General features: G+C 32.1%; 2 protein-coding genes across 4 annotated transcripts; both read left to right on the forward strand.

Annotated features, from left to right (window-relative positions):
- Positions 1-2,785: 2,785 nt before the first annotated feature.
- LOC143231418 (uncharacterized) lies at positions 2,786-5,841 on the forward strand. 2 transcript variants are annotated; one of them, XM_076465953.1, is made up of 3 exons: positions 2,786-2,931; positions 3,402-3,608; positions 5,437-5,838. In XM_076465953.1, exons 2-3 carry the CDS (start codon positions 3,430-3,432, stop codon positions 5,606-5,608), a joined length of 351 nt encoding a protein of 116 aa, XP_076322068.1. In that variant the 5' UTR covers positions 2,786-2,931; positions 3,402-3,429; the 3' UTR covers positions 5,609-5,838. The 2 variants fall into 2 exon arrangements, with proteins under 2 accessions (XP_076322068.1, XP_076322069.1); XM_076465954.1 differs by lacking the exon at positions 2,786-2,931 and adding an exon at positions 2,986-3,099 and having other exon boundaries at positions 5,437-5,841.
- Positions 5,842-8,126: 2,285 nt separating this feature from the next.
- LOC143231419 (uncharacterized) lies at positions 8,127-16,315 on the forward strand. 2 transcript variants are annotated; one of them, XM_076465956.1, is made up of 3 exons: positions 8,127-8,251; positions 10,085-10,266; positions 16,025-16,315. In XM_076465956.1, exons 2-3 carry the CDS (start codon positions 10,097-10,099, stop codon positions 16,152-16,154), a joined length of 300 nt encoding a protein of 99 aa, XP_076322071.1. In that variant the 5' UTR covers positions 8,127-8,251; positions 10,085-10,096; the 3' UTR covers positions 16,155-16,315. The 2 variants fall into 2 exon arrangements, with proteins under 2 accessions (XP_076322071.1, XP_076322070.1); XM_076465955.1 differs by lacking the exon at positions 8,127-8,251 and having other exon boundaries at positions 10,056-10,266.
- The last annotated feature ends 1,741 nt before the right edge of the window (positions 16,316-18,056 follow it).

Consider the following 18,056-nt stretch of genomic DNA (forward strand, 5'->3'; position numbering starts at 1 on the left):
ATTAGTCATCATAGCTACATACGTGTATTGTCCTAACAGAATTAGTCACCATAGCTACATACGTGTATTGTCCTAACAGAATTAGTCACCATAGCTGCATACGTGTATTGTCCTAACAGAATTAGTCACCATAGCTGCATACGTGTATTGTCCTAACAGAATTAGAGTCACCCTAGCTACATACGTGTATTGTCCTAACAGAATTAGTCACCATAGCTACATACGTGTATTGTCCTAACAGAAATAGAGTCGCCGTAACTACATACGTGTATTGTCGTCACAGAATTAGTCACCATAGCTACATACGTGTATTGTCGTAACAGAATTAGAGTCACCATAGCTACATACGTGTATTGTCCTAACAGAATTAGTCACCATAGCTACATACGTGTATTGTCGTAACAGAATTAGTCACCATAGCTACATACGTGTATTGTCGTAACAGAATTAGTCACCATAGCTACATACGTGTATTGTTCTAACAGAATTAGTCACCATAGCTACATACGTGTATTGTCCTAACAGAATTAGAGTCACCATAGCTACATACGTGTATTGTCGTAACAGAATTAGTCACCATAGCTGCATACGTGTATTGTCGTCACAGAATTAGAGTCACCATAGCTGCATGCGTGTATTGTCGTCACAGAATTAGAGTCACCATAGCTACATACGTGTACTGTCCTAACAAAATTAGTCACCATAACTACATACGTGTATTGTCGTAACAGAATTACGTGTATTGTCCTAACAGAATTAGTCACCATAGCTACATACGTGTATTGTCCTAACAGAATTAAAGTCACCATAGCTACATACGTGTATTGTCCTAACAGAATTAGTCACCATAACTACATACGTATATTGTCCTAACAGAATTAGTCACCATAGCTACATACGTGTATTGTCCTAACATTGTCGTCACAGAATTAGTCACCATAGCTACATACGTGTATTGTCCTAACAGAATTAGTCACCATAGCTACATACGTGTATTGTCCTAACAGAATTAGTCACCATAGCTACATACGTGTATTGTCCTAACAGAATTAGTCACCATAGCTACATACGTGTATTGTCGTAACAGAATTAGTCACCATAGCTACATACGTGTATTGTCCTAACAGAATTAGTCACCATAGCTACATACGTGTATTGTCCTAACAGAATTAGAGTCACCATAGCTACATACGTGTATTGTCCTAACAGAATTAGTCACCTTAGCTACATACGTGTATTGTCCTAACAGAATTAGTCACCTTAGCTACATACGTGTATTGTCCTAACAGAATTAGTCACCTTAGCTACATACGTTTATTGCATTTATAGAATGTGAGTATAAAAAAACTAAATTTATGTATTATCAGTATTAAAGTTTTATCCTTAAAACTTCAACACTGATAAATTTCAATATATTATTCTGCACCTGTAAAGATGTCCAACACTAGAATGTGCTGTAACAAGAGTTCTAAGTATTGTTTCTGTTTTTATAATTACACACATCAAACCAACACGTATGTTACACACCGTATCTGATATTTCTGAACTTTACTGTTAACATTCTGTAAGAAAATAAAATATTTTTATCATTTCGATTAGACCACTTTTTACTGGGTTAACTGAATTTAAGTTGTTTGTTATTTCAAAGAGTTATCCTTGAATCAGATTTATAAATTACTTTTAAGTTCATAAATTGTGCATCACGTTTGGTTATGAGCTTTTCCTTCTAAGGTTATAGAGGCCATTGGTGGTTTAGGGTAAGTTTAGAGGGTATAACGTTGAAAATAAGAGCACAATGCAAATAGTCCATTCAATGATTTTACGCTTAAAAAGAACTCAACAGAACAAAGTTATAGAATGAATTTAATGCTAAAGGACACCAGCGCCGTTAGTGATGTTTTAACTACCAATTGTTTCAAAATGTTGTGGTGCTTAAGTGAAAAATGTATGAAGCTTAAAGACTCTGGAAACGTCTTTAATTTATACTCTTTTAGCCCGTTTGGCACGAAGTTAAAAATCTAGCTAACTCAGTTAACCTAAACCGCAAATCCCTATTATAGAAACAATAAAGTTTTTCTTATCAGTAACAGAAGAGAAAAACAAAGGACAGCGTTTCGAACCAGAAATGCATCATTGGAATAAATCTAAACAATACAACTTTGTGATGGAAATAACATGAGAAAGTTTAAATGTTTAAAGTGCAATTGAAATATTCTTTTTAGCTTTAAAATAAATTAATGGATTCTTTGTAAGTTTTTAGGAATATATTGTACATTAGAATACCGTAGGATCCACAATACGTTTGTTATTAATAACATAACCTTGTAGACAAAGACGATGGACGGTCTCTAGTACGTGGTAAAATTTATCCCTTAGGGTCAGTTTAGAGTTGTTTATCACGAACCTATTGACCTAGATCTTAGTCTGTTTCTTGAGCCAGACACCATAACTAAAGTATTTTTTCGCTCTCTTCTAACCTCCTTTCTCTTTTGACTATTTGTTCCCCGACCTTTCCTAAAGCAACTACTAAGTAAACCTAGAATAGAACATTGTAATGAATCAGCTTCAATGCAAGTGCCGCCATAGTCTGGTTTTTACCACTAAGAACTATATATTTTGGCTTTAAGCTACAATAGGCTAGTAAATAAAGTCACGTGTTGTCTCCGTAACTTGTGGTCCGGTTTCGGAAAGTTTTCTTATCTTTGTCACGCCCAACGTGAAACGATTACGTTTAAAAATTTGAATTATTGGGTGAAAGAGGGGGAGGAATATTGGGTTGGAGGCTGAAAGAATTTTGAAATAATTTTGTTGTCCTATTTGTAAAAGTGGATTACGTAACGTTTGAGGTATAAAAACAGCAGGTAAACCAAGATAGAATACAGAAAAAAAAACACCTCGAAGGATCAAGTAAAGAAATCCAAAGCTGTGGAGGTAAAAATACGAAAATATAAAAATTCTGTCAAACTTGGTTTCTTAATTTAAAGTTAAACATATTCCACAGGAGTTGTTATTGAAAAGAAAAAAAAAACAACTTCCATAAGATATCTGTAATATTTTAAACGTCAAAAACTGTTTTGGAAGCAAGCTGACATCTTGTGGGTAAAGTGATAAGTATAACGTTAATCCCTGAAAAATATGTCAGTCGTTCAGATTTTAAAAGTTAATATATTTAATTTATGACTAGAGACTTGACGTATTAATAAGTCATAGTCGACATCGTTGTTATAATATCTAGCCAAACTTCTACAGTGAAATTATTCAACAAAATCGTATAAAATACATTTTTTCCTACCAGTGTTACCGTTTATATATTTTCATAAACTTAACTTTAGAAGACAACTATTAATATTAGACAGGAAAGTGTCTATTTCAAATGATTTTTTCTTTCTTTGGGACAACAGTTTTGTATCAACTGTGAAACGACCAACAATGAATTTGACTTCTGTCCTTGCTGCTTGTCTGCTGTCCGGTCTGTTGGTGTGTTCAAACTTTCAAGATACTGAAGCTATTGGTAAAATCAAGAAACTACTTCCACTTCTTCTACTAGGAGGAGCAGGGAAACGTGTGGTACCATTACCAATCCCGTTTCCAATTCCTATTGCTTTATCGTAAGTTATGGTTTACTTTTAACTCCAATCTAAGGCTATCATGAGACTAGAAACTACAGGAAATATGTTTATTTAGTTGAAAAATAATCACAACTGGTTACATGTTCAATTTGTCTATTACGAGCATAGTGGTGTAATAGTTTAAATAAAGTATATTCAGTATATTCAGATTGAACTCGGATCAGGTCATGAATACTCATGACCCCTTAGATCTATGAATAAATCGTTAGATAATATATTTATGAAGACTATTATTCTGAAATAAATTATTATTACGTATCCAAAAGGTTTAATCTAACTATTAATAGACGTTTCTTACTTTCAATTAGAGTCAGGTCTTTGAGTTATTTTTCTCAAATAACAAACATGCTTAAAATAGATGTTAAAATAGTAATTGTTTGTTTTATCTATGTCTTTATATATAAGCATAAAATACTGGAGTTCGTAAAACAACGAATTGAACTGTTGAATAACGACAATTACCTTGATCCAAATATTGAGCTGTTGAATAACGACAATCACTTTGATCCAAATATTGAGCTGTTAAATAACGACAATTACTTTGATCCAAATATTGAGCTGTTAAATTCTTGAAATTTTTTGTAAAACTATTAAAAGATTTGACACGGAAACACTACTATTGAGTTAAAAACTAGCTTTACTGTTCATGTTCTGAAAACAAACTTTACTGTACGTGTGCAGAAAACTAGCATCTCTCTATCTGTTATAAACACAAATTTTACTGCTCATGTTCTAAAAACAAACGGCCCAGCATGGCCAGATGGTTAGAGCGCTCGACTCGTAATCCGAGGGTCACAAATGTAATAAACAAGAATTCATACGTGTGCATAACACAGTAGAAAAGAAAGAAATCGACTTTTTATCTTTATGCATTATATTGCACAGTATTCATAACCAAAGTTTTCTGTGCATCATATACTACAAACTTAATATAGGAAGTTTTTTTCTATTTGTATGCATGACCTCGTAATCTGAGGGTCGCGGATTCGAATCCCCGTCACACCAAACATGTTCGCCCTTTCAGCCACGAGGGTGTTATAATGTCTCGGTCAATCCCACTATTCGTTGGTAAAAAAGTAGCCCAGGAGTCTGCAGTTGGTGGTGATAACTAGCTGCCTTCTCTCTAGTCTTACACTGCTAAATTAGGGATGACTAGCGCAGATATCCCCTGTGTAGCTTTGCGCGAAATTCAAAAACAAACAATCTTTACTAATATATATTATAATTGTCCTGAAAAGGACCAGACTAAATTTATGATATCACTCCAGCCATTCTTTATTTAAATAGAAATATATATTAATCTGGCCACTCCAACAAAGTCATGGAATGAGGAAGAGGTCGAGTGTATCCTGGGTATACACATAAATATACCCAAACACCAGAGAGACTGGACTGGACTATATATTCTAAAAACAAACTTTACTGTACATCTTCTGAAAACTAGCTTTACTGCACAGCTTCTGAAAACTAGCTTTACTGTAAATGTTCTGAAAACTAGTTTTACTTTACGTTTTCTGGAAACAAACTTTACTGTACGTGTCGTAAACAAACTCTATTGAACATGCCAATGGTTAGCGTGCTGAGGTCCAAAACCCTAATGTCTGAGCCGTTATTTTGTTTAACACGTTCGATATTTTAAAGTGTGTGCTATAAGTGGTAATTATTTTACCATTCAAAAGATCTTTTCCAGTATCGGGTATTAATAACTGTATTGAGGTATTTAATTTGGCCATTTTGAAAGTACCAATACCAGTTTAACGGTGCTCTCTCTCTCTCTAATATATACGTATCATATTTTTCATTACAGATCTAGCCATACCTATGGAAGCTATGATGGTTGGAATAGCTATGGAAGCTATGGTGGATACGGACATGGTCTAGATTATGGACAGAGTGTGGGATTTGAGCACAGTGTTGGCTTCGATAGCCCTCTTCTTGGTGGTTACAGCTATGGAGGGTTCAGTGGAAGTAGATGGTAGAATTGTTTTAGAAATGTAACTTAAGTTTCCGTTCACCGTTTGTTCAGGGTGTTGTATTAGGTGTTTATTTACAAAAAAATATGTTGCACATTGACCGCAATCTCTCTTTAACTGTGTATTATTTACCTTAAAAGTCAGAAATTAAGAGGTTTTGTTAGAACTTTCATTTTTTTCATTGTGTATGTTTTCTAATTTGTATATAATTTCTACTTTCGCAATGTACCATAGTCATTTTCTGACTTGTGAACATTATATAATCTTAACAATAAAACACTTTTACATAAAAAGAATTTCTATTTATAGTACTTCCATATTCCAAACTCCTAATAGCGTAGGAACAGTGCATTGAAGCTTGAAGTTACATTGCTCAGAATATAGGATACATATAAACAGATCTAAAAGAATCCAAACACTGCTTGATGGTACTTTATATTATTTTACAATTTTGAAGATTTCAGTTTGAACAACTTAAAAAACGAGAAGTGAAATCCACATCCGGGACATTTGTAACAAATATGTTTATCTTCAATTTATTTAAAAGTTTTCTTTGGAATCAATTTCTTAAATATTCTATATTTTTGAAAATAACGCACGTGGGAAATCTGTACGATTATAAAAGTGTCTTCATTAAACATTTAGTTGTTATTCATAATTTACAAAGTAAGTATCTCTGAGATACATAAAACACTTCAGTAACCACGTTACTGCTGTGTTATAAATGTCATTTAACACTGAATGCAATTCCTTATGCAGCAAATAGCCTTTTACCATATTAAAATATTGAGTACTCGGAGAACCTATCCTCATGGAAACGCATTAAAAATGAATAAAATGAAAACAATATCAGTTACCACGTCTTGAAACGATATTAAAAGTGGTTTATTTAAAGTAGTGTACGTATCAACATCATTGCATAACGACTGTGAAAGTACCATAAGGTTTTGACTCGGAGTAGAAAGTGGTCAAAGTTGAGATAATTAAATTTTATTTGTGAAATTTTTATTGTTAGCCAAGTACTTTTAATCACACATACTTCATCCCAAATAAGAAAATTTTAAGGCGTGCGACTCGTAATCTGAGGGTCGCGTGTTCGCATCCCGGTCGCGCCAAACATGCTCGCCCTTTCAGCCGTGAGGGCGTTATAATGTGACAGTCAATCTCACTATTCGTTGGTAAAAGAGTAGCCCAAGAGTTGGTGGTGGGTGGTGATGACTAGCTGCCTTTCCTCTAGTCTTACACTGCTAAATTAGGGACGGCTAGCACAGATAGCCCTCGAGTAGCTTTGTGCGAAATTCCAAAACAAAAACATTTGATTACGACAGAAAAATTCAAAACAAAAAACATAGGATGGAGTACTAGTGCATGAAAAAGACTTGCAATATGGAGTTCATCAAATACCATCAGAACTACACAGTTATAAGGTCGCGGTCGAGCGACGTGATCTCAATCAAATGTTCACGTTTCTAGGTATGACGTAAGTATTCGATGATACATAAAAACTTGGAACTTTTGAAAATGTTATCGCACACCTTAAGCAGTTGCAGAATGAAAGAAGTATTCCATAAGACGACAAACCAGCCAAGTCACTTATGTATTCTGTGCATTTAAATTATTGAAACAAGAGTTGGAAGGATGTCTTTCTCGAACAGTAGATTGCTTATGCGAAACATAATGCAGACTAATATAACTGTGCTTTTGATGGTGAGACTTTTCTTTAGTGGAAACGACGCTCAAGTAGTATGGTTAAGATGCACATCTGTAGGACAGTATATGACCGGAAGTAGAAACATAGACTGTATCGCCTTAATTGCTTTAAAATAACACATTCAGCCTCTTTATAATGGTAATCTAGGCCTTGCACGATACACACACACACAAAAAAACAACGTTTAACTAGAAATGTGATGCAAAAACTGATATTAGAAGAAAACATTTGGGTTCCACGTAATTATTTTATTTTCACAAAAACGTCCATTTAACCTAATTAGTTATTAAAATAAAAAATAATCTAAGTACTTGAGAATAAATAAAGTTGAAGTCAGAGGTTACGTGTTACATACATGATATTTATCCACATGAACTATTCTATTAAAATACGTTCCATATACAGCAATGGTCATGTTTCTTTCTCGTTTTACATTTAGGCCAGTCAGATTATTTTTATAAATCTTCCTAGATGGAGTAACTGTATAATAAAACCTAATAATATACATTGTAAAATAGAGGTTATTTTCATTCAAGTATACTTTATTTATATCTAAGAACCAACCAACAGTTATCTGGTGAGTCAATTCGTATGCATGTAAATATTGCTGAAAGGTCCACAGAGAAGAAAGGTTGTCTCTGGCATATTTATGTGATTCACATATACATATTTTAAGTAATTATAGTAACGAAGGATGTTTCAACGCTCTGATAGCTGCCAATGGGTTAATAAAAGTATCTGAGAATAAACGTAGGAGGAGAAAATTGAATTTATTCATGACGTTATCTCTCAATGTGGTGTAAACACAGTTCAGTCAGTGACACCAGAACAGTATATAAGAGGATAGATGTCCTATGTCTCGATGTTTCATTCGTCAGTACATAAGTTTTGTTGAAGTATACTATCTTATCATTATTCATCAACTATCCTGTGTGTAGGTGAGTTTTAATCGCCATAACATCATAATCATGATGTTCTTGTAATTTAGAAAATATTCTTTTAACTTGTAGTTAAGATGACTTTTGTTTATATTTCTTTTGCTTCCATAAAAATATGTCAGAGTTTTCTTCTTAGACTTAAACGTTTTGTGGTTTAATTGTTTGATTACATTTTTTATTTTATTTTAGCACATAGTCACACAAAGAGACATTTGCTTTCTGATAACTGCGGTGAATCAAACCTCGAATGTTTGTTTTTAAGTCTACAAAATTACCACTCTCAGATTGGGAAGTAATTGTGATTGAACGTAGGTGTTTCAAACAAGTACGTCTAGATACACCATTTCACTGTTTAATATCTAGTAACAAAATAGAAGTAATTTAATGAGTAACAACATGTTATAATTCAAGTTACATGTTTCGGAAGTTAGTGAGTTATTCACAAAATTACCACTTTCAGATTGGGAAGTAATTGTGATTGAATGTAGGTGTTTCAAACAAGTACGTCTAGATACACCATTTCACTGTTTAATATCTAGTAACAAAATAGCAGTAATTTAATGAGTAACAACATGTTATAATTCAAGTTACATGTTTCGGAAGTTAGTGAGTTATTCACAAAATGGGTTAACTGTGTTGCCCATAGCGTATATCAAAACCCTATTTTTAGCATCATAAGCCCTGAGAGTTATTTCTGAGCCACCTGGTGATGATAAGAGAGAGTAGTCATCCACAATAATTAAATAAATTAATTAGCAACACTGTTATTTATTATTCGAACAATATGATTTATAATACCAACAATATTAATTATAATATCGACGTTATTAATTATTATACAGACAATATTATTCCAAGGAAGACATTCCTAATAACATTAGTAGATAATCAAACAAAGTACCCTTAGTAATTTTTATAAATAAATAAATCGTTTCTTTTGACAACTTGAGAAATACATAAGTTATCCTATTTATAATCTAGATAACTATACAAACAATATAACTGAAGAACTGAATGAAATGAACAAAACCAGGTCCAGATATAAGGAATTAAAACGTTAAACAGATAAAACTCCTTGTTTTGTGTTTAGTTACTGATCAAACAAAGTAAGCTTGTTTCATATTTTATCTAACTTATATAGGTTTCCCACAATCAGCTTCTGGTCAGTTTTATATTTTTTACTAGTTAGTAGCTAAACCTGCCACCCAATAAAAATATAGACTTTATTTCTTACGGAAATAGTGATTCTGAATGATCTGAAACCAAGTCTCTCTTTGCAGAGTTTGTTAAAAAGTAAAAGTACCCGCCCCTAGAGACAAGAAAAGATTAAATTTTAATTAGTTCATGAACTTTAAAATAGTTATGTTGCATCCTTGGTTTCATTCAGATTCAAAGCTACTTATATTGTACACTACGAAAAGTAATTGTTGGGCATTTCGTGCATGTTTAGAACTACTTAACAATAGCGTACAGTAAATCGAAATTTTGATTCTTTAAGTTACGTCGCAATTCAAAATGTCAATGACTGTATTTTAACAATTTAGTGTAGAATGTCTTGGCATCAACATTATCTATGCCAGTTCTTCCGTCATTTCCAAGGTGAATGTTGAGCTTTTCTCACGTGCCTAGTTTTTTAAACGAGAGACAAACGAACGCTTGGACAGACACCACGGCTCACAATAAGATCAGTGATTACATAAAGTAATTCAGTTTATTTGGCTCGATAAAAATATTTTAGAAATAAGCCATAAGAATCAACCAGTTTTTATGTTTTCTTGTAGTTCTTTGATTTCAGTGTTAGCCCTTGATGAACACGTGATGATGTTCTTTCAGAAATACGAGACCATGAGAACGTCCAGTTATTTTTCAGCCTTGGTACTGTCCTGCTTGCTGTTATCGGTAACAGTTACTGCCAACATCGCTTTAAGAGCTTTCGGTGCAGGATTACTACTGTCGACCTTGAGGGGGGGAAGACACACTAAAATATTTCCACTCCCCATCCCTATTGCTATAGAGTAAGTGTTGAATGGTCTATTGATTACTTCTTTTTATTGTAATCAGAAAAAAAAAAGACACGTCCTATTGACAATGATGATATATATAATCTATGCTGACTTCTACTGAGTATAAACGGAAGTCAACAACTGACAGTCTACGGATCTACCACGCAAAATCCAGGGGTTTGATTCCCCTCGGTGGACTCAGCAGATAGCCTGATGTGGCTTTGCTATAAGAAACACACACACAACAGCTCACGAACAGATTCAAGATCGTATAGCGAATAAAAAGACGTTTCGACCAATTACCAGAGGTTAATAGTTAATAGTTAATAGTTAGCAGACAAAAACGTTGTCTTCTTACACACTTCAATCAGTTAGATGAAGCTCATTAGAACATTTCACACAAACAAATTAACTGATTTGTATAGAACACTGAAATACGCAAAAACTGACATGCGCTAAATTATAATATTCAAGGATTTCAGTCTCAGCAAAATTTAAAAGACAAAATTAAAAACGTCTACTTCGTCCCAGCTGGGCCTGGCATGGCCAAGCGCGTAAGGCGTGCGACTCGTAATCCGAGGGTCGCGCTAAACATGCTCGCCCTCCCAGCCGTGGGGGTGTATAATGTGACGGTCAATCCCACTATTCGTTGGTAAAAGAGTAGCCCAAGAGTTGGCGGTGGGTGGTGATGACTAGCTGCCTTCCCTCTAGTCTTACACTGCTAAATTAGGGACGGCTAGCACAGATAGCCCTCGTGTAGCTTTGTGCGAAATTCCAAAACAAACAAACAAATCGTCCCAGCTGAATATTTAAACATAACGTTAACAAAGCTTGGACAAGTTCAAATTGAGGAAAAAAACCCATTAAAAACTGCAAATCATTTTGATTTATATTTTCGTCATTTAATTATTCGAAATATTTTTATACTTTAATTTAATATATTTTTATATTACAAGAAATGCTGCTTTTATTTGTCTCTATATAAAACGTCTTAAGCCATATTTTTCTCTTCTTTCAAAGTGTTAGTAAAACATTCCTGTTCTTGGTCGATCAAACATCTTATATCCTAAAGTCTAGTCAGAAAATAGCATAACGGTTTTAACAGCAAAATATTAAGTATTTTAGCTTTGATAAGGCAAGTTCAAAGTTAAATTTTACTTTCAACGACAGTAATGATGTTTATCAAAGATAATTAGTTGCAGATAAATGAATTACTTGCACTGTCCATATCTAGTCTGCTCCTTACAGTATGTTTCATCTAATATAAAAGATGTATTATATATATGACAAGAAGTGAATACTTTTTTACCTAAGCAGCCTGATAAGTTATGGAACGTGCATGGCTGGCGTCACCTTATAATAGTGAGAGTTTGTTTTTTGTTTTTTAATTTCACGCAAAGCTTGTCAAGGGCTATCTGCGCTAGCCGTTCCTAATTTAGCAGTGTAAGACTAGAGGGAAGACAGGTAGTTATCACAACCCACCGCCAACTCTTGGGCCCAACGAATAGTGGGATTGACCGTCAAATTATAACGCCCCCACTGGGACTGGGACGACAAGCATGTTTGGTGCGACGGGGATTCGAAACCGCGACATTACGACTCGAATGCCTTAACACGCTTGGCCATGCCGGGCCCAATACTGAGAGACTGAACATGATAATATAGTCTCTTACTGCTGAAATTCGTTTTGCCACCAGTTACGGATGGAATATTAAACATACGAATATTAGTCAGGGTTTCTCAAATTTTAATACAAGTGTAGATATTATACAATGTGTAGATACTGGGAGATATTATTCCACTGAAAACTAAACAGTGTATTTTTTAATTATTAAATTTATAACACATTACTTTGTAAATCTTGGAAAACTGTCTTTATATTTTTATATATCATACCCTGGTAAACTGTTTTACTGTTTTTATATATCATATCCTGGTAAACTGTTTTACTGTTTTTATATATCATACCCTGGTAAACTGTTTTACTGTTTTTATATATCATACCCTGGTACACTGTTTTAATGTTTTTATATATCATACCCTGGTAAACTGTTTTACTGTTTTTATATATCATACCCTGGTAAACTGTTTTACTGTTTTTATATATCATACCCTGGTAAACTGTTTTACTATTTTATATATCATACCCTGGTAAACTGTTTTACTGTTTTTATATATCATACCCTGATACACTGTTTTAATGTTTTTATATATCATATCCTGGTAAACTGTTTTACTGTTTTTATATATCATACCCTGATACACTGTTTTAATGTTTTTATATATCATATCCTGGTAAACTGTTTTAATGTTTTTATATATCATACCCTGATACACTGTTTTAATGTTTTTATATATCATACCCTGATACACTGTTTTAATGTATTTATATATCATACCCTGGTAAACTGTTTTAATGTTTTTATATATCATACCCTGGTAAATTGTTTTAATGTTTTTATATATCATACCCTGGTACACTGTTTTTATATATCATACCCTGGTAAACTGTTTTAATATTTTTATATATCATATCCTGGTAAACTGTTTTAATGTTTTTATATATCATATCCTGGTACACTGTTTTAATGTTTTTATATATCACATCCTGGTAAACTGTTTTAATGTTTTTATATATCATACCCTGGTACACTGTTTTAATGTTTTCATATATCATACCCTGGTACACTGTTTTAATGCTTTTATATATCATACCCTGGTACACTGTTTTAATGTTTTTATATATCATACCCTGGTAAACTGTTTTAATGTTTTTATATATCATACCCTGGTAAACTGTTTTAATGTTTTTATATATCATACCCTGGTACACTGTTTTAATGTTTTTAAATATCATACCCTGATACACTGTTTTAATGTTTTTATATATCATATCCTGGTACACTGTTTTAATGTTTTTATATATCATATCCCGGTAAACTGTTTTAATGTTTTTATATATCATACCCTGGTAAACTGTTTTAATGTTTTTATATATCATATCCTGGTACAGTGTTTTAATGTTTTTATATATCATATCCTGGTAAACTGTTTTAATGTTTTTATATATCATACCCTGGTAAACTGTTTTAATGTTTTTATATATCATATCCTGGTAAACTGTTTTAATGTTTTTATATATCATATCCTGGTACACTGTTTTAATGTTTTTATATATCATACCCTGGTAAACTGTTTTAATGTTTTTATATATCATATCCTGGTAAACTGTTTTACTGTTTTTATATATCATACCCTGATACACTGTTTTAATGTTTTTATATATCATACCCTGGTACACTGTTTTAATGTTTTCATATATCATACCCTGGTACACTGTTTTAATGTTTTTATATATCATACCCTGGTACACTGTTTTAATGTTTTTATATATCATACCCTGGTAAACTGTTTTAATGTTTTTATATATCATACCCTGGTAAACTGTTTTAATGTTTTTATATATCATACCCTGGTACACTGTTTTAATGTTTTTAAATATCATACCCTGATACACTGTTTTAATGTTTTTATATATCATACCCTGGTAAACTGTTTTAATGTTTTTATATATCATACCCTGGTACACTGTTTTAATGTTTTTATATATCATACCCTGGTAAACTGTTTTAATGTTTTTATATATCATATCCTGGTAAACTGTTTTAATGTTTTTATATATCATACTCTGGTACACTGTTTTTATATATCATACCCTGATACACTGTTTTACTGCTTTTATATATCATATCCTGGTGCACTGTTTTAATGTTTTTATATATCACACCCTGATACACTCTTTTAATGTTTTTATATATCATATCCTGGTACACTGTTTTTATATATCATACCCTGGTACACTGTTTTTATATATCACACCCTGATACACTCTTTTAATGTTTTTATATATCATATCCTGGTACACTGTTTTTATATATCATACCCTGGTACACTGTTTTTATATATCATACCCTGATACACTGTTTTACTGCTTTTATATATCATATCCTGGTACACTGTTTTAATGTTTTTATATATCATACCCTGATACACTGTTTTAATGTTTTTGTATATCATACCCTGGTACACTGTTTTTATATATCATACCCTGGTACACTGTTTTACTGCTTTTATATATCATATCCTGGTACACTGTTTTAATGTTTTTATATATCATATCCTGGTAAACTGTTTTAATGTTTTTATATATCATACCCTGGTAAACTGTTTTAATGTTTTTATATATCATATCCTGGTAAACTGTTTTACTGTTTTTATATATCATATCCTGGTACACTGTTTTAATGTTTTTATATATCATACCCTGGTAAACTGTTTTAATGTTTTTATATATCATATCCTGGTAAACTGTTTTAATGTTTTTATATATCATATCCTGGTACACTGTTTTAATGTTTTTATATATCATATCTTGTTAAACTGTTTTAATGTTTTTATAATCATACCCTGGTAAACTGTTTTAATGTTTTTATATATCATATCCTGGTAAACTGTTTTAATGTTTTTATATATCATATCCTGGTACACTGTTTTAATGTTTTTATATATCATACCCTGGTAAACTGTTTTAATGTTTTTATATATCATACCCTGGTAAACTGTTTTAATGTTTTTATATATCATACTCTGGTACACTGTTTTAATGTTTTTATATATCATACTCTGGTACACTGTTTTTATATATCATACCCTGATACACTGTTTTACTGCTTTTATATATCATACCCTGGTACACTGTTTTAATGTTTTTATATATCATACCCTGATACACTGTTTTAATGTTTTTATATATTATATCCTGGTACACTGTTTTTATATATCATACTCTGGTACACTGTTTTTATATATCATACCCTGATACACTGTTTTACTGCTTTTATATATCATATCCTGGTACACTGTTTTAATGTTTTTATATATCACACCCTGATACACTCTTTTAATGTTTTTATATATCATATCCTGGTACACTGTTTTTATATATCATATCCTGGTACACTGTTTTTATATATCATACCCTGATACACTGTTTTACTGCTTTTATATATCATATCCTGGTACACTGTTTTAATGTTTTTATATATCATACCCTGATACACTGTTTTAATGTTTTTGTATATCATACCCTGGTACAGTGTTTTTATATATCATACCCTGGTACACTGTTTTACTTTTTTTTATATATCATATCCTGGTACACTGTTTTAATGTTTTTGTATATCATACCCTGGTACACTGTTTTTATATATCATACCCTGGTACACTGTTTTACTGCTTTTATATATCATATCCTGGTACACTGTTTTAATGTTTTTATATATCATACCCTGATACACTGTTTTAATGTTTTTATATATCATATCCTGGTACACTGTTTTAATGTTTTTATATATCATACCCTGGTAAACTGTTTTAACGTTTTTATATATCATACCCTGGTACACTGTCTTTATACTTTTATATATTATATCCTGTTACACTGTTTTAATGTTTTTATATATCATACCCTGGTACACTGTTTTAATGTTTTTATATATCATACCCTGGTAAACTGTTTTAATGTTTTTATATATCATACCCTGGTACACTGTTTTAATGTTTTTATATATCATACCCTGGTACACTGTTTTAATGTTTTTATATATCATATCCTGGTACACTGTTTTAATATTACTTCTTCCTACATAATGTTATAGACTGTGTAGTAGACCTACTGAAGGTTTGATATATTTTGTTTTCCTGTTTCAAGATCCAAGAAAGTGGTAAGTCATCCTGTGCATGTACCAGTCCATGTTCCCGTTTCTGTTCCTGTTCCTGTTCCTGTGTATGTAAAGTCAGGATACGGAGGAGAGCATGGTGGTGGATTTGGCTACAACTGAAGTCAGAAACGTACAAATGTATGATCGTAAATCAAGTGTTTATATTTTTGGTTAAACATAAAGTACAAAGTTGTATCAGACTTGGATATAGAACAATAATAGTGTGACTTAACCATATGGTAAAATGATTAATTTTACTAACGATTTTCTGAAGTTGTATATATACATATGGTAATTTTAATAACCATTCTAATTTCTTTTAAGATGTTTATTCCACATTTCATATTGTTAGGCTAAGAACATATTGTATAGTATGATATATATATATATATATGTTTTAAGTATTATTATGTTGAACATTTATATGTAATTATTTCATGTATTACGTGACTAGTCTAAAGCAACAGATAAATAAAAAGGTTTTAATTTTGTTAACCGATATTATATTCATATGCTCGTATGCATTATCGTAATATATAAAGGCTTCTCTGAGGTTACCAATTTTAATATTTACCAACATTGTAAATTATTAACATGATTAACTCATTATAATTAGAGTTTTAAACTTGTTTGTTCATAATTTGGAATTTAAATATTTCTCATAAATAAAGCATAAAATAGTGATGTTATTTTATTGAAGAATATAAAAATTAAAACTATAATATTTTGTAAAGATTTCTACTTCAACTATCAGTTTTCAATGGAGCTGTATGACAGAAGTATATTCCCTTTACCAAAATAAAGATATTTGTTATTCAGTATCATATATTTAAGAAATAAAAATTAATTAAAAAAAATTAATTAGTATGAAATCGATTATTGTTCTTTCAGTGCCTCATCTATAAATTACGAACTTATAACGCTAAAATTCGCGATCAATTCTCCGAGGTGAGCACACCAGATTAATTGACGAGCAAAGATTAGTTGGTTTTGAATTTCGCGCAAAGCTACACAAGGGCTATCTGCGCTAGCCGTCCCTAATTTAGCAGTGTAAGAGAGGGAAAGCAGCTAGCTAGTCAACTCCTGGGATACTCTTTTACCAACGAATAGTGGGATTGGCCGTACATTATAACGCCCCCACGGCTGAAATGTTTGGTGAGACGGGGATACGAACCTACGACCCTCGGATAAGGAGTCGAGTGCCTTAACCACCTGACCATGCCGGGCCAACGAGCAAACAACAACACTTATTGTTATACTTTAAAGATTTATCTCTACATTAAGAATTCTACCTCCAATATCTCCAATTTCAAACTTAAAATATTGTTTTATTATGCATATGTCATGAAAATAATACAAATTTACTTCTATTTTTTATTTATCCTGAATTGTTTTTATTGCTTTACAAGAATACAAAATCACTCTCTCTATTCTTGGGAAAAGTGCGCTAACTAAGTGTAGGGAGGTTTAAGGTTAGAGTCACGGTCTAATGTGGGGAGTTATGAGTGTGACATCAAGTTTTGCTATTCAGTTAAGAGGAGTCGCAGAAAAGATTAACATGTTGCTACTGTAAGGGTACCTTTTCTTTGGTCAGCACTTCTAATTTAGAAATGGCTATGCCGAGTCCTTGTGATCTCTGTCTGGCCAAATCTGTGGTGTTTTCTTGTAAAACTGATATCTCATTCAGGTCTATTGTTTAACGAGGGTTTTGATATAATATAAACTAATTCTGAGTTTTTCTAAAACTAACAGAGTTTGTGCTATAAATAAACAGACTTGACATAAATATGTTTGAAATAACTTTTATTAAAGCACAAAACAACAGTGAACTTTGAACAATGGACAAGAGATTTAGATTGATGAGGCTGGTGTTAGTTTCTTAATGTTTATTTCAAGACGACCCCTTGAAATTCTATTTTAGAATGACTAAAACTCACATTACTTAAAATAATCGATGAAATCAGTCTGGAAATTTGCTTTGAGTTGTAACTTTAAGGTATAACTTGATCAACCGTAGGACGA

Source organism: Tachypleus tridentatus, chromosome 11 (assembly GCF_004210375.1).
Source record: "Tachypleus tridentatus isolate NWPU-2018 chromosome 11, ASM421037v1, whole genome shotgun sequence".
Lineage (NCBI taxonomy): Eukaryota > Metazoa > Arthropoda > Merostomata > Xiphosura > Limulidae > Tachypleus > Tachypleus tridentatus.